At 38.9% G+C, this 21,859-nt stretch overlaps 2 protein-coding genes across 6 annotated transcripts; one reads left to right on the forward strand and one right to left on the reverse strand.

Moving 5' to 3' along the window:
- The first annotated feature begins 2,763 nt into the window (after positions 1-2,763).
- LOC113139799 (GRAM domain-containing protein 2B) lies at positions 2,764-17,353 on the forward strand. 5 transcript variants are annotated; one of them, XM_026323330.2, is made up of 13 exons: positions 2,764-2,952; positions 11,700-11,861; positions 12,584-12,644; positions 12,841-12,913; positions 13,000-13,103; positions 13,193-13,291; positions 13,523-13,594; positions 13,936-14,004; positions 14,228-14,324; positions 14,525-14,608; positions 14,872-14,971; positions 15,526-15,633; positions 15,890-17,353. In XM_026323330.2, the coding sequence occupies exons 1-13, from the start codon at positions 2,861-2,863 to the stop codon at positions 15,906-15,908; spliced, it is 1,140 nt and encodes a 379-aa protein (XP_026179115.1). In that variant the 5' UTR covers positions 2,764-2,860; the 3' UTR covers positions 15,909-17,353. The 5 variants fall into 5 exon arrangements, with proteins under 5 accessions (XP_026179115.1, XP_026179116.1, XP_026179117.1 ...); XM_026323331.2 differs by having other exon boundaries at positions 11,703-11,861; XM_026323332.2 differs by lacking the exon at positions 2,764-2,952 and adding an exon at positions 7,890-7,999.
- Positions 17,354-19,104: 1,751 nt separating this feature from the next.
- On the reverse strand, positions 19,105-20,723 carry lim2.2 (lens intrinsic membrane protein 2.2). Its single transcript, XM_026323335.1, has 4 exons — positions 20,546-20,723; positions 19,768-19,908; positions 19,486-19,620; positions 19,105-19,175 (listed from the first exon to the last, which is right to left on the reverse strand). Exons 1-4 carry the CDS (start codon positions 20,721-20,723, stop codon positions 19,105-19,107), a joined length of 525 nt encoding a protein of 174 aa, XP_026179120.1.
- Between the last annotated feature and the right edge of the window lie 1,136 nt (positions 20,724-21,859).

Here is a 21,859-nt window from a genome sequence, read left to right on the forward strand (position 1 = left end):
AACATTGGAGATAACAGAGTGGTTTGGGTTTCCCCGATGTGTAAATGAGAGCACATGTTGAAATACTTTGTTCAAAGTCAGCTGTCTTCAAATTTGCCTTACTGGAAAGAACCTTAATTTAATATTGTTCATTTTCAAAGTTGAAAAGGACACTCACCCACCAGGATCTCTCTATACAGCTTTATTGTTTACTGGCCTTTGGAGGAGCAAATGTTGTTTTAGTTCAGTTTGTGGAAGTAAGACAATTGCATATTTAAAATATCTGTAATTGAATTTCTTCAAACTCTTAGACCAATACTTTGTTGATCATACCTATCATCTTGTGTCTGAAATACATAGGCAAATATTTAGGTTACTAATTCAGACTTGCAAATTTTGTAGTTATTTAAAAGACAAGGTATGAGTTGTAGGGATGTACACATGTAATGCATATAAAACAAGACAGTAAAGAAAGTAAGACAGTAAATAAAAGCCAACAAAAGTATTACTAGTGTTGCAAAGCATATTTTAAATATTCTCTTAGGTAATTCTCATGGCTTTTTGGCTCTTGCAGATGTTTATCTCATAAATGGCATTGGCAAATATTGACTAGAGTGTGAGTCGTTCAGGTGTCATGACTCAGACTGTCAATATTAGCTGGATACGTGGCCTTATAGGACTTAAATACATTCATCGAGATGAACAGACATCTTTCTTTTAATATACGTATCTTTTTAGATTGGAAGATAATATTTTCATTCAGCACCAATAGTAATAGTAGTGATATACATGTGAATTTCATCTCATGTTGATGGTTACTTCATTTTGAAGCCTCGTGCTATTTGCATTGTTACACAATTATTATATTTTCTTATACATAATCATTTCATTTCCCTTGCTTTAGACATCCCACAAGCTCACATTATATACAGTAATAGCCTAGTGCTATAGTATGGTTCAATTTATTCATTCAAAAAACTGCTTTATCATAAAATGTTACATTATCCCAACTAATAAATAATGGTTACGTCTAGCAAGAAAGCTATTAACACTGATATATAAGGATGTATATAATATGATTCAAACAAATTTGGGAAAAATCAAATGAAGTGAAACTAGCTCAAGCACTGTCCAGTTGTGGTTTTCTGTGTCCTTAGTGTTTCGGTAGTTCCCCATTTTGTCCAATTGTGATTTCAGCTTCCTCACTGATGAATCAACACAGAAGAGTCTGTTATTGCCTACGCTTGCCATTGCATCACTGGCAGTATTTTCGTATAAGGCATGATTTCCTCCTCTCTATCTGCTTTGTTTCCTGGCAGTGGAGATGGAAGGGAACACTGGGACTGACTGGCGTAGGACAGATTGTGTGAGGGTGCTGTGTTTGCTGTGTCATGTGGCCGCCTCGCTGTTCTTGGTGGCACGGTGGCACCCGAGCTGTCTAACGAGAGGAAAGGCTTTCTGTGCTGACATTTACGCTCATTTCTCCAAACTGCTGCCAGTGTCGGCTTTTCATTTTCAAATATTTTCAAGGTCTTTATGAACACACTGATGTGAGCGTTGAAATCACTGTGTCTTATTGGTAACTCATGGATTTGTCACGATGTGATGCATTAGACATATCAGGCAAAAAATACTGGACAATTATTTTAAATGACTAATACTACGAAATGTCATTCCTAAAATGTCACTATTAAAAACTTGAATGAGCATGAATTCAAATACTGAAGGAATTAACAAAGCAGGATTGTAGCAACAAGACCTCTTTCTCATTTATGTTATTATGGAGAAAAGTTATGTATGTTTGCTTTTTATATGGATGGGCAGATCAGATGGGTTTCAAAGTTCAGGGACGGAATATCTTAACACAACTTGTCTAAGTACAGTTTGAATATTTGATATAACAGGTAGTTCAAAGCTGTTAAAATGTCTCAAGATTATAATCCATTTTAAAAAACACAAAGGTCACATGTAACACATAAATCATCCATTGTGACTACAATGTGACTTGGATGATCATTTAAACTTAGGCCTTATGGCCTTGTTCTGCTGATTGTGCTGTAGGTGTGTGACTTAACCATTTGTTGTTGCAGTTGTTGCCTTTTTCCCTAGTGAGGGGGAGGGTGGCATGCAGACTCAGCCTTTCATTATCTGGGTTAAAATGAAGTGGTTCATGCTGTGCCATTAGAATAAAAACCACCAACTGGGTGCAACTTCTGAGTCATTCACATCCATTTTCCTTCATAGGTCTAAATGTTCATTGAGTGCCCGGTTCACATCATGTTGTTCTGTAAATGCACATTTTAAATGTAATATTTAGTTATCAATAATTACTGACAGTCTGCATAATGAATAAGTTATCACGCTATATAGGATGTTTTACCCTCAGGCATTCAAATTCAGCTTGCTATTGTCGTAACCCAGCAAAACTAGCTACTGCCCCACCCTGGTGTACTAATAGTTATTTTGTCTGTCAGATTAAGTGCGGAATAATGTGAGACATGAAACACCCAGTTTTGTTTGCGCCCAGTGTTCAAATGATATGTAAATTAGATATTAAAAGGACCACACAGCAATGACTATAACACAGACTGTACCTTCCCTTCATTTAAAGAGTGGGACAACCCGACTACCAAATTCGGTAATGGGCGGTCCGGTGCAACCCAGCTCCCCTGTGATTGGACAACCTGTCTGACATGACCGCTTTTCACCAAGTCGTCACCGACGCTGATTGGTGGGGTGACTTGGTCCGATTTAAGCTCATTATCTTAATCAGCCATAGATGAAGTAAAGGAAAAAAAAAGCAGAAGCCAAACAGGGACGGTGGAGTTTTGGCGTGGAGTGTCATTTCTTCACGAACCCACCACCACTGACTGAGGGAAGAATGCTTGAAAACAAGAGAGAAAGATTGAAAACCTTCCTGAGGAAGATCGACGAGAAAGCCATCGTCAGAATCAAGCATTTCATGAAAGAGAGGTGAGTCGGATGGACGGTCCAGCTTGGACCGCTATCTGCCGGTGAGCATCACCGCCACGGTGGATGCTAACACTTAACTCTAGCGCTTGTGTGCTTACAGCAACCTGTCCAGCATGACTGAAATTTAATTTTACTGCTTGGGAAGTAACGTTATGTGCTTAGCAAGACATTTATGACAGGAGGAGATCAGCATTTAAACGTTATCACCCAGCTAGTGAGTAGCTGTTGCTATCATGCTAGCCTGGCTCAATGGTGCTGGCATTTAATTAACTTTAGCGTTAGCATACCTTAGCATTATATTGACAAAATCAGCTACACATGCGGACACTGCAGTTACAGATTAAAACAGTCATTTCTGGCCTCTGTGTTAAATTATAGGCGATTGTTATACGTCTTAAATCTTTGCACTGACGTTAGTGTTATCGTAATAATGTTTCATATTTTGTCACAGATAGATGACCTGAGCACCTGACACCTTTGGTGTGTTTAAGGGAAATGTTTTTCTGTGGTAAAAAGTCATCGCTTGTTAGTTGAATGATGACATTTACAAAGGGAATATGTCAGTGGATGAGGATTGTCAAGTCACTATATCTTGTTAATGTTAGGCTTCTGTGAGGTGTTTATACAGACACAGGGCAGGGAGTTTTATTTATTTATTTTATTTAACTCATTTCCAGTAACTGATGGCTCATCTATTCAGTGCAGCATAAACAAGATTCAAGACTCAAACAAATGTATTGATCTCAGAGGGGAAACTGTAAACCAACATCTTTACATGAAGAAGAGTGGTTCAAAAAAAAAAAAAAAAAAAAAAGAGGGCTGGTGTTAGCCCAGATCTGGTATGTTCTTAATCTTGCCCTTGCTTTCTGTCTAGAAATCATGACTGCATCCACTGGCGTATGTGGGTCAGATTGGCCTCACTAGTTGTTGTTCCTGTGGCAGAGATGCAGAGATGCATTGACCCACAACTTTTAAATGTGCAAACCGATATTCTGTTTCCCTGTACCCCTGGGGACATACAGTACATGGGAACATGGCACATAAAGAGAAGCAAGTCTGTTTTCTCAGAAAAGACAATTTTTAACTGATGTAAGCTGACCCCAGGTGGTACATAGTGTTACATAAATGCTCCCTGCATCTCAATGTTGTCTTCTGAGCTTTGCCTCTCACTTTCCTCTTCATAGATAGCCATTTGGTGGAGTACAAGAGCCCTGATAATCAGGCATGACCTGCTTGCTATCAGCATAGCAGTGGTGTATCTGTAAAATGGTATGTGGGGTGATTATAAGTTTCCACAACGCACACAGACACAGTAAATCTCTGACCATATAAATACAAAAATACGCCAGTCTTCTTGTGTGATTTTTCTGTATTTACTTAAATCTTCATAACCAAAGGCAAAAATGCAAATAAAATGTTTTGCCAAGTAGTTGAAGGCTTTAAATGAATATTCCACATGGTGAAAACCATGCCAACCTCATTGTGAGTTGCTTTGCTTACACATTTGCAACACTCGCAGTCAGAAAAATACAAGTTATCTAGTTTATAAGTAGGGAAGAACCTGGTGTAGCTGCAAAGCTTGTTGAGATGGAGGAGACTGGAATAGGCTGGGTGTGGCAGCTTTGCAGGCGTCCTGTCGGCTCCAGGAAGATGCTCCCAGGACAGCTTTGTTGCGGGTATGGGCAGGGAGAGACATGTAGGTCTAAATTATGAGATGTGCTGCAGTCATAGACAGAAAGCTGAAGTTGCAGGATGAAAACCACTTCTATGGGACTGGTTATGATTAAATGAAGGGTTGCATACTAACCAGGAGGTCACATTTGAACTTATGTGTTGCTTCTGTCAGTCTAGTGCTAATGACAAAACCTCTGCCTGTGTTAAAGAGCCAAGTGTAAAGGTTATCTTGTTTTGAGTAGTTACTCATTTTGGTACTGACAGTAACCTGGTGAATTTCCCCAACACTAATGTAGTTGACAGAGATCAGTCTAATTTCAGACATTTCAAAAATGTAGTCCTCTCCCACCTGCTCAGTTGTTCCTCTACCACCAGACTGCAGTTTATTTGCGCTATAAATACGATGCATTTGATAGTTTTTTTTTTTTTGTGGGAATATGAATGTGAAAGTGAGAGAGCTCATTTACTAATCACTGACCTGCTGTAGATTCCCCAATTTCCCTCTTACACTTTGCCCATGATGTCCTGTTCTGTTATTTGAGTTATTTTAAGTTAGATGGTATTTAATGTGTAAATTGGCTTGTATCAGATTTTTAGAATTGCAAGTGGATATGCAGTTAATTTTTTTTACTTGAAATAGCTTTGATAAAAGTACATTTCAGTATGCCTGTTCTGTGGAGCTGAGAACAACAAAACCTGCACTGTAGGTTAAATCCGATCTCTCTTTATCACAGTAGAGTGGCCTACTTTTACTTTACAATTTTACTGGGTGTACTATGCTGCTGTAACAGTAGAATTTCCCAGCTCTGGCAGGAATAAAGTCCACCTATCCACCCACCCACCCTGCCACAGTCAGGTGAGATTCACAGTCACAGACCTTTCTGAGTTGCTTTGAACAAAGACCCTCTCAGTCTCTGTGGCCGGTTAGCACAGAGGAAATGGAGGGAGAGGATGCGTGTGCAGGGCCACATGACTTCCCACTTAGACACACACACCTATTCAGTTATGCAGTACACACAGACACTCTCAGTTCCAGTTGGCACACACATACACACGCAGTGTTCCTGCAGATTGAGCCCTGGCAGGGTGCCACGAACTGTATGCTATGACCATTGCCACACTTCTTTGCCCTGCCTGACTGCTCTGCTGAAGCTAACAAACACACACATGCACGCAGACGCATAATCCCTTTCAGTCCAAAGCAGCATAATATTTTGGGTTGTCTTTAATTATTTGAATTTTTTTATTTATTTTTGGTAATCAATCAAACTTAGCTGTCACCCAGTAGTATTTTTTTTTATCTGGCTGGCATAATTAAATCAGAGCAGCACTTTAATTGTTATATTACACTGTCTTAAAATTAGATTGTGTCAGATAATGACTCTCAGGTGATGTGCTTGGTTTTTAAGTCTGGTTAGTAAATGTCTTAACTGTGCCATTTGTCTCAGTAAAGCACAGCTGCAGTAGTTTGTTGTCCTGCTTTGGAATAAACCATTTTCTATTTGAGTGGAGGGGAATCATCTGATCATGTGACAAGAATTCAGATCTCCAGAAGATGGTGCTGTCACACACTCTGGATCTGCAAATTCTCTGCTGATTTCATAAATCTAAAAATTTGTAGTGCCTCACATCTGAACCAGGGTCTTGTGTTGTCACAGCAGTAACACTGATGTGGGAAACCTTCGGCATAAGCTTTCTTTATAGAAGTGTTTTTGTCTTGAGCATGCAAACACTGCAGATGACGTATGGCTGACGTGTGCAGTAGGAGTCCTGGGATCATTTCTCATCTCAGGAAAGCAAATGAAAGCATCATAGCCCAATACTCTGAGGAGTACTTTGCTAACCAGAATGTCCTGTGCTGGAAAAATCATCTGCCACTTCAGTTAGTGCTGGTTTACACTTAATTTAAACATACAGTCACACCAGTGTCACACTTGTACTTCTAACATAGAACAGCCCAGCAAAACAATTTATCAAACTGTTTTGGATGATGATAATTAGGTTAGTTGTCAAATGACAGGAATGATGTCTTGTTACTGTGGTGAGTGTACTCATTTAAGGAACAGAGGAACATGGTTATTCAAAGTCCCTTGCATTTCCTGACAAACACTGCACAAGTCTTATCTATAGATAGTGACAAGCACGATGGCTAATAGAAAAGCTCCTACCATATGTACACTCGCAATGTATTTTGATTTTGTGTTGAAGAATCATGAAATATCATGTCCATGTAACTGTTAAGATGCAAATTTGTCCCGTCTCTACACTATTTTCTGTAACTAATTTGCAGAGCCACAAAAAATGGCCTTTTTAAAACAATTGTTGTAATATGTTTGTTCTGTCTCTGCAGAGATTTAGGTAGTGACTGTGTGATCAAGAATAGCAAGGTTAAATGATGACCTGTTGCCCTGTTGAGCCTTTGACATCAATGTTTCAATTCCTAGATGAGTCAGAATTCAAGTGTCAGGATCAAGGGCTTTCAGAAACAGACCTGTGTCGTGTTGAGTTAGGTAAAATCTAATTATAACATAGGTGTCCTGCAGTGTTCATCCTCCAGCTCAACGCCAAGAGGTTCTTAGTGAAAACATGGCAGGTGGTGTTGTGAGAGTAGAGGAAATGAGGTAATATATTGTAGATAAGTTAGGACTGAGGTCAAAAGTGCATTTTTGACCTATGTGCTGTAAATTCCTGGATGTCATGTGATGTTATAGGTGTAGAAATAGCCTGTTGATTCTGAGCTTTTCTGTTTTTTCCCTTTGAACACAAAAAGTCTTGTGTGTGTGTGTGTGTGATGGCCCAATTTGCATCCTTCACAAAGAGCATGAGGTAACTATTGTCTTGCACAGTCGCTTGCTGCTTTAAAAGCCATCTCATTGTTGTTGTTGAGAATAGGCTATTGAATGTTGATGTTGGGCCTTCTAAACTGAGAAAAACGTGGTGGTGTTTTTTTCACCCCCACATTCCCACCATCTACCTCCTACTGTTAACAGTTTGCACAACAACACAGGCTGAGACTGCTTCAGAAAGGAAAAAGCTTGGGAGGGCATTTTAAAACCCAATGCCTGTTTTTTTTTTTTTCTTTGCTCTTTCTCATCCCTTTTCCTGCTGGGCATTTCTGGCTCTGTCTTCATGTTGAGCTCTGTGGTGCTTAAATACATTACAGTAAAACAAGACCTTTACACCCTTTCGATTTGGCTGTCGTGCTGGGGTTCTAAGTGCAAACGTCCGTCATTCAGCTGCCTCAACCCACTGCTGGCTGGAAGCTTTAGGAGACAGCAGAAAGGAAATATTTGTTGGTCATGGAAAGATGCAAGCGCTTGTTGATCCACCAGGATGCTTTGGTTGATTCTCAGTATTCTGTGGATCTGGGAAGGTAAGGCAAGCTTCTGGTCTCTCTCTTTTGCTTCTCAAACTGTCTCGGATAAGGCAGGGCTGTCTGAGTTGACGAGTTAGTCTGTTGTTTGGTTATGTTCTCCATTCATTTTAAAACTAAGACGGGCTTCATTTCTTTTCCCACCTGCCTGTGGGGAAACACTGAGGTTGTGAAACTATATGTTTGCCAATTCTCATGTTGGTGCTTCAGATAAGTTATTTTTGTGATTAGGCTGGCATGTTTTATGTTTTCCCAGTAAACTATAGTAGCATAGCAGTAGTCAACTGGCAGTGCAATTAGCTGTTAGGGGATTTGGCTGATATCATTAGAGAATACTAAAAGATTAAGAAATGGCTCGCACTCTGTGTTTGTAAGTAACTTCTATGTCCCAGAATATGTCCGAGACAAATTGTACTCTGGAGCTAGTCCAGATATACATGCCCATGAAACCTTGTGCCCATCCATTTAATTTGATATGCTTGTTTGGAAATGTCAGGCCCAGCACATTGATTTTTGTCAGGCAGCATAACATAGTGGTCCAACAAAAAAGTAAGTCAGAGGTCAAGGCCTCTGTCTGGACATTAAACACCCATTTCTGGTAGGCCACCTCCTGCTTTGTAAATGGTAATTAGGTAACACCACCTTATGCTGTATATAGGTCATTTCATTACAAGTGTTTTGTTTTTTTTTTTTCTTTACTGCAGCTGCTATCACGCAACTGTCCACACGTGATGGCTTTGGCCTTGAACACTTTTAATACTTTAACTGAGACAGGCTTGAGAATCTTGTCATTAAATGTACTTTTCACACAAACATCTGCTAAAGTAATATAGGGGCTTCACAGTGACAATAATGCCAAAGAATTTTCAAAATTTTCAGTGTCTGTGGGGAAAATTGCAACCCTTTTTGTTTTAGGTTTTGTGGGGATTTTTGTGTTTTCGTGTTTTCACATAGACTGCATACATAAATGTAAAGCGCATCCTGCTGAAACATCTGATCTATACTGATGGTTTCCTGAGTGTTATAGGAAGCAGCTTTAACCTGACCCCATCACGGTTAGACCCAAGTAGAGGGAGGGAGTTGTGAAATTTTAGCAGTTGATGGTGTTTGAATGCTGTCTGTATTGCCCTCTTGCTGTAATCCTGTGTTTTATGGAATAGATCAGGTGAGCATACATGGACACACGCATATCCGTGGTCAATGATTCAGCTGGCATTATGAAATTGTTCTCAGTCCTGTCTGAGTGTAAACTGGAGGCACTGCAAACTTGCCTCAAACTATAATAGCTATTTATGTTATTTAAGTGTTTACATTTTTGAATACATATAATAAAAGGACATATTTTTATATATGTATTATTCAGCAGATTACTGAAGTACCTGGAGTAGAGAAATTTACAAGCTGTTAACCACAGTGGGGTTATATTTAACCTGGTTAATAACTAAACATTTAAAAACAGGTTTTAAGCTTTTATGACTTTGAAGAATGTAACTAGATCCCACTATACTTACTGGAAAACATCTCCTGAATGTATTTACAGCTTTGTAGGTGTTGCTAGTTCCCATTTAATAGCTATTTAAGACTAATTAAAGGGGAGGCACCAAACTAAAGCTGCATTTCATGTTTTTGTCTTCGTCTCTCTGACCTTTACCCCACTTAACCAGGTGATCATATGTTTCCGTTGTGAGACAGGTTACTGCCAGGTTAAAAGGAAGTAGCACAGAATCAGTTAGTAATCTATTGTGAAAAAATGTTTTCTTGTCAAGTACTGTGCAGCACTGTACATACCTTATGTGTGATGGTTTTTTTTTTGTTTTTTTTTCAATGACTTCTTTTAAAATGATTACATACTGAGAGATTTAAAGGAAGACATTCTAGGTTGTTCTTCCTATACATCCTTGTTACTGCTCAATGCCTGAAGGGAGATGGGGATTATGCACCACTCCTACTCTGGGAGAGATGGGCCAGTTTGACCTCCGAAGAGATATTTTACTTTCTCACACATAAAGGTGTTGTTTATTAAAGGGAAAAAAAAAATCTGGTCCTGTTTTGCTCTGCCAGAACAAATCCCAACAAGACAGGATTGTGCTATTAGATAATTCTTTTCAGTGAAAGACTTTATAGAATGGGCCTTGGTTTCTTAAACATGTCACTGCTTGTGTTGTGCTCTGCCCAGTCTTTGTGTGTGTTGTGTTGTGTTGTGTTGTGTTGTGTTGTGTTGTGTTGTGTTGTGTTGTGTTGTGTTGTGTGTGTGAGAGTGAGTGAGAGACTGTACTGTTCGTTTCATGCATGTTTGGCTCTGGGGGAGTGGCTGTGTTTGACGTCAGCTACTACGGAGTGTCACACCATTCTCAACACAAAGTGGCTTCCTCTTTACCAGCACATTTATATAGCAACACAACGGCAGATTTTTTTTTTTTTTTTTTCTGACAGGATGTGGGGAGGACCAGGTATTAACTAGTGAAAAGACTCTTCTTGAATTACGCATTTAGAGAACTATAAGGACTAGAAAAGTCTTTTTTTCCTGTTTGCTGTATTATTTTCTTTTCTTTTTTTTTTTACTTTGCCTGATGGCTTGAGGCTAGGGAGTATAGCTTATTGGGAGAAGAGTTTGTTTTTTTTTTTCTCAAAAAGAAAGGGAAAATGCCTACTGTCAGTAGGTATATGAGTTTTCGTTCATCAAAGCGATTTAAATTTACCAGGTAAGGTGGTGTTTCTTTTTTTTTTTTTTTTTTTTCTTTCCTTTCCTTTTTTTTGCCTGGAGAATGTTGGCTTTAACAGTCAAGTTGTTTTGTGTAGTTTCATATTTGCCCTGTGTCGTCTCTACAGTTTACAGGTTTAAATTTGTCGTCAGAATTCAGTCCATAGTGTCGTGGTCAAGGATAGACCATATAGACCATGGCTTTTACAGAGCTCATTGACTAGTAAATCTGCAACCTTCCGTTTACAGGAAAGGTGTTTTTTTAATTATTGAGATGACATGTTTGCTGAGGCTTGTTAGTTTTAGAACCTGAACCTACACCGATCACCTTGTAAAGCAGCAGGGAGGTGTTATTGGACAGTCACAGCCAGAGTGCTGATACAGTGTATATCAATAAAACTTGATTTGTGATTGGGGAAAACAGTAACCTTTCCCAGCACATCATAAAGATAAGACCATCCATCTGCCAAATGACAGTGCCGTCATCACAAAGGCTTTTATTTATTTTTTGTAGAAATTGTGACTTTAGTTACTCAAGTAACCAAATCTCAAACCAGAATTTATGTGAAATGTCAAATATTTAAGTGTGCAGTTCTTTATTTCTGGCTACACTCATTTGAGTACAGAAGTTTGTTGCAAGCATCTTTTTAGGAACTTCAGAAGCATTTGCACGATGTTTTTTTTTTTTTTTTTTTTCCCTCTCTAGTTTTGTTTTCTCACCGTTGGCCTGTTTACGCCATCTAATCATCAGTGGTTGAATTTTATCTTAGCTTCCTGTGAAATGTCTGTGGCTGTGTATTGATTCATGTTTTGTACTTTTAAATTTTTTTTTTTTTTTTTTTTTTTTTTTTTTTTTTTTTTAATTTTACTTCTGAAAGTCACATTGTGCTGAAATTATGAGTAATTGCGCTCTGTTATGTCCTTACAATAAATTCTATATGTTCACTGTTTGTACATATAAAAGAGATTGTAAAATGTGTTTGCCCCCTCCTTGTGCAGCAGCTATCCTGTGGAGAGCAGTGGTGGCGGGCTGCCAGCCAAAGTGAAGAAAAGCAGGAGCAGCTTAAGCAATGGCAGCATCAAAAAGTCAGAGACCAGGAAATCCTTGAGTCTGGAGGCGGCCCAACTCGAAGGCCAGCATCAGCACAAAACCCTCATCAGGTAGGACTATCTTTATATGTGTATAGTCTTGGCGGAGGGACTCAACATCTCTGAAAATAAAGCCCTAATGATCTTAAATACTGTTAAATATAATTCTTGCCAGCACGAGCACGAGCCATGTTTCTGTAAAACACAAATGTGTTTTCTGATGGACCACAAGATTGCATTAATTTCACACTTCAGTTTTTGAAGTTCTTCTGACACTAACATCTGCAAAGTAATGACTCAGTGTGGGGGAAAATATTAGTCTGTAGGTGTGCAAAAGGAGGGTAGGTAACAGTTTAAAATGCATGAATTCCTGATTCCATGTAGTAGACATTTGCAGCTATTTTGAACATGCATCACAAGACCTGACCCACGTCTCTGCTGCTGTTCATTCGTGACACACACTGGTGTCACGAATGAACTGACTGTCTTCTCACATGATTCAAGTGTTCAATATAGCCTTGTGATATTTGTTGGTGTGATATCAAGACACAGTCTTCATCTCAGTTCTTTCCTCTGTGTCAGTGTCAGTACCTGGAAACACCATGCTTAGATAATTAAGAAAAAGTCCCTGAAAAAAATGTACAATGCACATGATGGCCACACTGATGGACTCTCACTACAAGAAAACTTAATTATCAGAGGAAAAATCTTATCACAAAACAAATATAGTACTCTATATATATATATATATATATATATATATATATATATATATTTTTTTTTTTCCACTGTAGGTCGCAGACGTTTGATGTCGACAGAGGCTTTGAGAAGACTGAAAGTACAGGCACACAAAGTGTAAGTCCACTTGAATTTTGTTTAAACATGAAGTAATAGTTTTTTTTTTTTTTGGTACTTTAAATGTTGAAGTTGATGTTTTATTTTGGTGAATGGGCATCTGGCATAAAACTGGACCAGCACATTTATTGAAAGCTGCACTTGAAACTGTTGAATCAATGTAAGTTTTTTTTTTTTTTTTTTGTTTGTTTTTTAGAGTTTCATGAAACACAACAAGACATTCCACCGGTTGTTTCCAGACATTCCTGAGAGTGAAGACTTATTACATGGTAAGGAAACAAATGAAAAGAAGTCACCTGTGACTTAATTAATGACGGAACTGTAGTTAACCGTTTGTGCTGCCCTCCTCTCCTAGCATACATCTGTGCCCTGCAGAAAGAAGTGCCCTACCATGGTCGCCTGTACATCACAGACACTCATGCTTGTTTCTACTCCTCAGTTCTCCTCAAGGACACCAAGGTAGGTAGCAGCTCATCTCTTTGCCATATTGTTTGAGTTGACTGATTTCACAGTCTGATCTTCCTGTGTGTGGCTGTGTGCTCTTACAGGTAGTGATTCCCGTTTCCTGCATTCACATAGTGAAGAAGCAGAACACAGCTTTGTTGGTACCCAATGCCTTGTCCATCCGCACCACAGAAGGAGACAAGGTCAGTTCCCGTCCACCCTTCTCACACAGCCACTGAATAACACTTGATAGGTCATTCAGTCTGTTTAATCACTTGACAAGTCCAAAGTCAAATGTAAGCCTAAGTTAGTTACATTGAACTTTTGATATAATCTAATCAGTAACTATGTTTAATGTGTCGTTCAAGTTTACTGTCAGGACAAATGATTAATATTTCTGCTTTTTTTTTTTTTTCCCCCCCGTCATTGTTCAGTACCTGTTTGTTTCACTGCGGAACAGAGAATCATGTTATCAGCTGCTGCGTTCAGTCTGTCCGCAATTAGAGGTGAGTTGTTCAGTTCAGATGTTACAGGCTGTTCAGAAATTCAAGCACTCAGCAGTTGATGGAAATGCCTGTGAAATTGTACATGATCCCAACTACTACATTGCAGTAACATTGTGAACTTATGAAACGTGTTGATACAACCATCCTGGATTACACAGAGCATAAAAGTACATTGTTTCAAGTACTTAGCTGTGAGTGTAAATGTATTGCAACACCGTACATTTCCCATTACAAAATATCTCTAGTTTAAAAAAAAAAAAAAAAAAAAAAGGAAGAAAAAAGCAACTTTTCAAATGAGTGGTCAGCATCCCTGATAATATCTAAATATCTCTCTGTTACAGGATGGCAGCACAAACAGCAGCCCTGTTTTCTCCTCAGCTGAGAACAGCTTCGACAAGAGCAAACTTGTGGTAAAGTATTTTTCTTTATTTAAGAAAGAAAAAAAAAAATCAAACATTGGAGTCCAGCGATCACATTTTTAAAGGGGGTGTGTGGGGATAATCTAGGATTAAATACAGTATCTGTTTAAGCTCATATAAATTAGGTTTGAATATGCCTGAGTCATGGGATAGACCAGACATGTCTGAACAACTTATGTCTATGATTAAAGTCCTTTGTGTCTTATATTGACAGAACTCTAGCCAGTCCAGTCTGGATGACAGCTTGGATCAATTTGATGGCTCTGAGACTCAGTCTTTACAGGACCGGTCTTTGCATAGACCACACAGAGGTAAGAGGGTCACACCAATTTGTAATCCTATACATTACATTTACAGGCTTAGCAGCAAATAGTTAATACAACAAACCTTACATGTAACGAGAATGGTCCTCATCTGATAGAGGAATGTAAATATTTATAAGTAACCATGATTTTTGTTTTTTGCTTTCTTCAAGTTGAAGTTTTGTTTGCTCTATCTCGTTCTCCTGCAGAGATAGTGCCTAATGGAAATGTCCTTAGGAACCTGCACATACAGCAGAGTGATAGCTCATCTTCAGAGGAGCTCTCCATGTCAGGTAATACAGACACACACGCATGCATGCACATGGAGTGCCAATTAATGTGGCCCTAAGTGCTAATATAGAGATAACTATATTTCAAACTTTACTTTGTTTTGAAACTAAATGATTTCATAATGCCAGGGTAGTTTTTCTGTTTGCTCATACTATGGTTTAATTTTCTCTGCAGCTGTTTGTGATATATGCATAGTACTCTAGATAAATGAAACTCAGAAGCTTTGACGATAATGCTGTGCTTACATTTCATTTTCCTGTTTTAGGTGGATCTTGGGTTTGGAATGTGACAGAAAAAGCCAAGTCCCTGCTGGTTCAGAGGGAGGTTAGCACGCTCAACACTCTACTCTTCATTTACTTGATTTTGTGAGTAGCCCCTGCTTCTTAATGTCCAATGTTTTTCATCAAATGCTTTATTTTGCTATGTCCCACTCTAAACTTCTCACTGAAGTCCCATGCCTGGAATGAAATGGTTAATTATAAAAACCTGTCCTGGTAGTTACACGCTGGTAATACCTGATCTTATAGGACTTAAGGAAGTAATAGAAAATTTGAGCTTTGCAACTTTGTGTGTTTTGCAAACACAGTTTTTGATTGCTGCCATAAGCAATGTGCACCATCCTTTAAAACCGTATTTTAACCCAATAAAATGAAGTCCAAGTCTCATTTTCTGTGGGCTCACAATAATCAGACCTTCAGTTTGAGTGTTGTAAACTGTAACTGTTTATTGGCAGTGCAGTTTATTGATTTCAATTCTTGGTGATTGGACATGGAAACCTTTTCGTGCCAGTTTAAATGGCCTATAAAAATATACGTTAACCCAGTGCTTCTCTCCATGTACTGCCTATAAACTGATAACATTAACCTTTATCATAGTTAAACAGGATAAATGTGACTTGTATATGTTTTTTTTACTACAGGGTTCTGCTGTTGCTGCTGTCTTCGGGCTATATTGGTTTGCGTATCGTGGCTCTGGAGGAACAGCTAACATCCTTAGGAGCACTGCCTGAGTTTACCTTACAAAGCGGGTAAGAAGCCATCCTCTTAATTTTAGTTGTTTTATTATATTATATAGGTGCTTGCCAACGAGATTGAAAAGCTGGAGTTGCCAGTGTCCATTTTTAATCTCCTATTGCATAGTTGGCTTTGTTCTCTTTCTAGGAAACAGGAGAAAAGAATTCCTGTAATAGGTGTAGCCTAGCTGTCAAGTCGCAAAATACTGTAATATGATTAGGTGTGTTTAGTTTAATAGTCCTGTCACATGGTTTCCTTTTCTTTTCATAGGTACCACCAAGACACATAACACTCTGACTGAAGGAGAGATTGGTTGACTGGTGATTGGAGGATTATTTCTGCCTCTTCCCAGCAGTGCCCAGTGGGAGAACTTTAATGTACTCAGACTGTGCTCCCAACATGGCCTGTGTTGATGGCTCAGTGGAGAGTGTTTCAAGTGTGCAATTTCCAAGACAACTTGATCATTTGAAGGGCTATACTTCCTCCTAGTGCAGTAAACAAAAGGACATACCACAACATAGTACCAGAGAGCCGAGCCAAAATGCATACACACTGCCTGGGTGCAGCATGTATGTCGTTCAAACCAAAGCCACATGGCTCCAACTTAGCAAGGTGCCACTCTGGCATTTCCTGATGGAAACTATTTAGTTCTGAACTTGTTATCTCCTGTCCTTCATACATTTCCTTCTCCCTGTGCATGCAGTCTGAACAGGGCTATACCAATCACCATTAGCCTGCTGTAGAGCTTTTTATTGCACCTCAACATCGGAGAAATGGTACTATGCATAGCCAAAGATGCACACAGTGCACATCTTTTGCATGAGTGCACAGAGATTATTTTTAATTTTCTATCTCTTATTTACCCAGCATGGGTACTTCTCTCTGAATGGTCCTTATGTCTAATCAGCTGCGGGTTAAAATGCTGGTGGGGCCGAAAACCTCTAAGCCACAGCCCACAGAGGCTTGATACTCTCTTGATGGTCTTATCCTTTCTCTCTTTCTCCAATCAGCGGTGATTGCAGTGTTACTTTCCTCGTCTTTGGCATGATTTAAACCTGTTTAATGATCAATGCTCAGAGGTTATTTTCCCTCCAGTCTCTGCTGGATGAATGCATCATCAATGCACAAGTGTTTAGTATAATAGAATGTGAGGAGGTTGTCTTAAAGATGTTTATGTTTTTGTGTACGACTTTTCTATGACTTCGGTTATCAGAAATCTGTCTGCTTCAGGTGACCACATTGTGTTAAAAATCCAAATTTCATTCTCCTTTGATAGGCCTGTTGAAGACCAAGTGGCATTTCTAGCATTTTCAGCTCATTCAAAGTAGCACTGATAATGTATTTCTCCTGTTCATGCATGTGTCTGCAGTATCGACACTCGACTGATAACTATATGCATTCTCGCTCATCACCCCAAGAGGAGATTTTAAAACCACAATTGCTGTAAGTTCCAAGTGTTCAACAGCAAAACAAGTGGTCCCAAAAAGAAATTTCAATATGCAAAAAAAAAAAAAAAAAAGATTATGCATGGTAAACTGTAATTTATGAGTATGGTGTTTTTAAATGGCGCTTGTAAAGAAAAAAAACAAAAAAAACAAATGAGAGTGAAAGGATCAGCTTGAATGAGTGAGTGCACTTTAAATGTGTTGTGACTTGCAGTCCATGACTGTATGATTGGAATGAGTTTTAAAAAAAAAAAAAAAAAAGACAAGGTAAATCTGGTGTCCTGTAGTATCCAACGGTGCTAAGACCTTTTTCAAATTTTCACTCAGGGGACTAACTGTCACATGGTTTTAGGTTGTTTCCTTGTCATTTCAAAGTATAGTTCTTATGTTGCCCACATTCTGGGTTTTGAGGGTATGTCAAATGTACTTCACTTGACTTTACTAATTGATGTAACTATTCAACTTCTGAATGCTTTCTTTTTTTTTTCTTTCTTTTTTCCCCCTCTTACAACTTTTAGAGTAACCTGACGATGCATATCACACCGCATTTCAACTATTCTGCATCACCTTTGTTGTGCAATGTGGTTTAATGGGGTTTAGAGAGTGAATTCACTTCTTCTCCAACCTGATTCAGAAGAGTCACATTCATGTTTGTTTTGCCATATACAGTACTGTCAGTTCTTGTAGTCCCCCAGGAGGGGGCAGCACGCATCCCCTGTCCTCTAACGGAATCAATGCAAGAATCTCAATGATGAGGGCAGTATTTGTGACTTTGCACTATTCAAAGTGTTGTAAATAATTTTGTACCTGAAGTTAATGTGCTTAATTCTACCATTGTTCTTTACATATATAGATATATATATATATATTTATTTGCATTCAGTGTAATTCAGAGTAGTCTCTGTGAGATGGCTTTGCTATTGTTCAATAAATCAAATGTTGTGAAATAATGTTCTGTATATTTGATTTGACCTTGACAGTTCTAACACATGACCTGCTGGAATGCAAAATGAACTTTAATCTTTGGAATGGAAAGCATGTGGAAGGTTTAATATGAGATACCCCCCCCCCCTTTTCTGTAAAGATTGCCCATGGTTAGACCAAACCCTAAAGGTTTCTGAATATCTAAATTTGAATTGAGGATTTTAATCAATCACAAATTAAATTGATGTAACATGTAGAAGTCAAAGGTAAATAGACTCTCTATAGGTTTGTTGAAAATATTTTTCCTTTCATCCTTTCATCTTCATCCGTTTACTAAACTGAACAAATCTACAGCGACTCCAAACTCAACACTTACGGTGCCACAAGGATGGGACAATGAGAAATGTTTTCTTCAATACCCAAGCTCTTGGTTAGGGTTACAGTTTATTTGTTGTAAACACTGCCTCATTGACGTGCAGGTGCTCATACCTGAGCTGGTCAATGCAGGATGAACAGAATTTAAAACAAAAAAAACAGCAATGGAAAAAACACAGTCACCTGGTGTCACATTACCTAATCTGAAACACAACTAAGATGACCCATTTTTGTGAGCCCCTACAGCAAAAATGTGTATAACGCCATCTAGTGGCAAAAGAGAATGTGGATATTTGATTCTCAACAAAATACATAGATGGTGTTATCAGAGGTCTTTGTTACAGCAGACTCAGTGAATGTTGTTTCATGAAGTGAAATTAGAAAATAGCATTATGGTAAAAATGTTTCTCACTTGTTTCTTCTATAATTAGACATTTTGAATAGATGTTCTTGATATAAAATGGCCTAGCAAATTATGGTTTCTAGGTTTCTAGCGCCTGGTGATCTTTGATGTGACACCTTGGGAACCACTGGATAAAGGACCACCCAAATCTACTCGTCTGCCAGCAACTGAAAAAGGTAAGATGTTTTAAAAAATTAAAAATTTTTAAAAAAAAATGGAGTCAAAGAACTAAGAGTGAACACTGAAACCACACAGCAGCCTCTGATTTCTATTTATTCCATTCTATGTACTTAAAAGCAGCAGCGACACCCATTGTTGCAACAGTGCATATACTTTGTTCAGTTGTCTGGGTTAGTTGAAGGAGCGGGTTCTGCAGAGGTTCTCTGGTAAGCACAGAGATGAAACACACCTAAAGGAAAATGATAGAAATCCATGAAATGACATATAGTCATTTCCTGCTTTGATAAGTTAAACATCTTTAAATGTTTAAAAAGAAACAGTTTTTTAAAAAAAAAAAGCTGTTCACAATTTCAATTTCCTGTCAAGAGAAGAACTTGAGAAGTTATAGCTCACAGATAACTCACTGAAGTCACAAAGTTTGTGTTTTCACATCAACCTCCTATCAAGGCTACTGACATTTGTTGCTGTGCTTGAAATTCACTAACCTACAGTAAATGCAACCATACTCCTAGAATTAAAAGTAATGTTACAACAAATACCTGCTGCGAAAGCCAGAATGATGGCCACCCAGCCAATGATATAGGACCAGGAGAAGCGCCAGTCCAAAAAGCGTTTGCCAAAGAAAGTGACAGTCACACCGGTGTAAATTGCCAAAGCCAGCAAAGCAAGAAAACCTGAGAACAGATGAGGAAAAAGTCAGACAAGTTCAAAACAGTCGCTAACAATAATAATACGCTAAGCGGCATGTTTCCATGATCTGGCTAAAAATGACAGCACAGCCTGTCTCAGCACCAGGTCACCCTTGACACTGTGTGTGTTACCTGACAGGATCAGGGCGATGCCGCCTGTACGGACCCTCCTGCTCTTGTTGCCGTTAGTGAAGGCGCTCAGGCCGAGCACCACGCCTGCGAAACAGCTCAGCACCGCCAGTAACATGAAGGCCCGTGTGGCATCCCAGAAGGCTGGGCACAGAAAGGTCAGGACCACATACACATCAACAAATACTGGCTCTTAATACTTCAACAAAAATGGTTACACTTTAACAGAAAATACTGATATTTTAGATAACACAAAACTGCCAGCATGCTCTATGACTCTATTATGAATTTTGTATGAATCTTGGGTGATGTGGTGGTTAGCGTTGTTGCCTCACAGCAAAAAGGTTCTGGGTCTGAATCCCATTTGAACCTGTGGCCTTTCCATGTTCTCCCTGTGTCTACGGGTTTTCTATGGGCACTTTAGCTTCTTCCCACACAGAGACATGCAGATTGGGGTTGGACTAATTGTTGACTCTAAATTACAAATGGGTGTGAATGTGAGTGTTTGTTTGTCTCTCAGCCCTGTGATAGATTGGTGTACCCCGGGTCTCGGCTGGGACTGGCTCAAGCACCCAATGGTTCCGGATAACAGGTACGTAATTGATTGCTCTGATTTCATTTTTATTGGGTAATTGATTATTAAGATGTTGGATTTAATCAGATTCTATAAATCAGTGTTCTTCCTGTGGCAGGATTTACAGCTATAATTACAAAATATTACATGCTGGCAGTTTAAGTCCTTGTCATGGTAGCGTTAACAGGTAGCTTCTCAAACACTCACCTACAGTGATGGTGTGGACGTGGCATTTGTGGTTAATGCAGAACCTCCAAAGCCCCTGATTGGCTGAGCTCCCTGAGTATCGGTACTGCATCCAGAAGTCCGTTGCCGTAGAAACGATGAGAAGCACGAGGGCGGCCACACCGCAGAGTGTGCCTCCTCCTGCTAAAGTGTACAGCATGGTGGATCAGTCAGAGCCAGCACCGTCCTCCGAAACACATTCAGGTACTGGTCAGGGTAGAGTGGACAGGGCTGAGGTTATCCTTGGAAATCTTTAGTGGAAACTCTTAATTTGAAATCTGCTTAAGAAGCACTTTATTGTGTTTATCAAGCAAACTTTCTGTCATTGGGTACAACAAACGCTTAATGAAAAATCTATGTACAATATATGTTTAGAAAAGTTCTATTACTCCATTATGGATCATGACAGTTGAAGAAAACACTTCCATACCGCCCTCTAATCCCAAACATAATGACTGAAGTGGTCATTGTGGGAAAGAGCTTACAATATTAAACATGAATGTTTTTGAAGCTGCTCACTAAAGTTTTTCAAAATAAGTAGATGTGTCAGACCTTTGTCCCCCCCCTAACAGAATGTGATGCTCAATCTCTCAAACAGTTTAAAAGCACAGCTTTTATAGTATTTTTTGTTTTAGAAATACTAACAAATCCCCACTTTTCTAATGAAAGGCACTAATATTCATCCTTTAAAACCAAAATGCCAAATTGGTTATACATGTAGCCAGCAAAGAACTTTACCCAAACAATTATCTGACAATAAGCTTGCTTATCTGGCAGTTCAGAGCCATTGTTCACCACTAATTCCCCTACATGCACCACAAACTGATCTTCCAATGTTAGACAAATGAGCTGTCAGCACTGTTGCACTCTGTCACCAAGCCAGCAAACCGCTGATTTCAACTCCTGTACTCCTCAATGCAAACCTTGAAAAAACCCCCAATTTTCCAAAAACGTCCAATTTTAGACCAATTAGATCTGAATCCCAGATGTGTCTGACATTACTATTCACTGTTGTGAAGTTACAGGAAACTCTCCCAGATCGTTTCTGCAGCATGAGAAAGAAAGATCTCCACTTCATATCCTTTGTAGTTCTTGTTGCTCTTCAAAAAACAAGTTTTTAGTTGAGATTTGCCTTTTAACCCCTCAAAAGAAATGTGGGACTTCCTGGCAGTGCAGTAAATACAAGTTAAATAAATAAATAATTCCCAAGTTTTTTCTGATACCTCTGTGTTGTCTGCTGTCTCTCCAGGGTTGCTGGCTGTAACAGCATGCGTACCTTTTTAAGCCCTGTACCCC

The sequence above is a fragment of the Mastacembelus armatus genome, chromosome 4 (assembly GCF_900324485.2).
Source record: "Mastacembelus armatus chromosome 4, fMasArm1.2, whole genome shotgun sequence".
NCBI classification, from domain to species: Eukaryota; Metazoa; Chordata; class Actinopteri; order Synbranchiformes; family Mastacembelidae; genus Mastacembelus; species Mastacembelus armatus.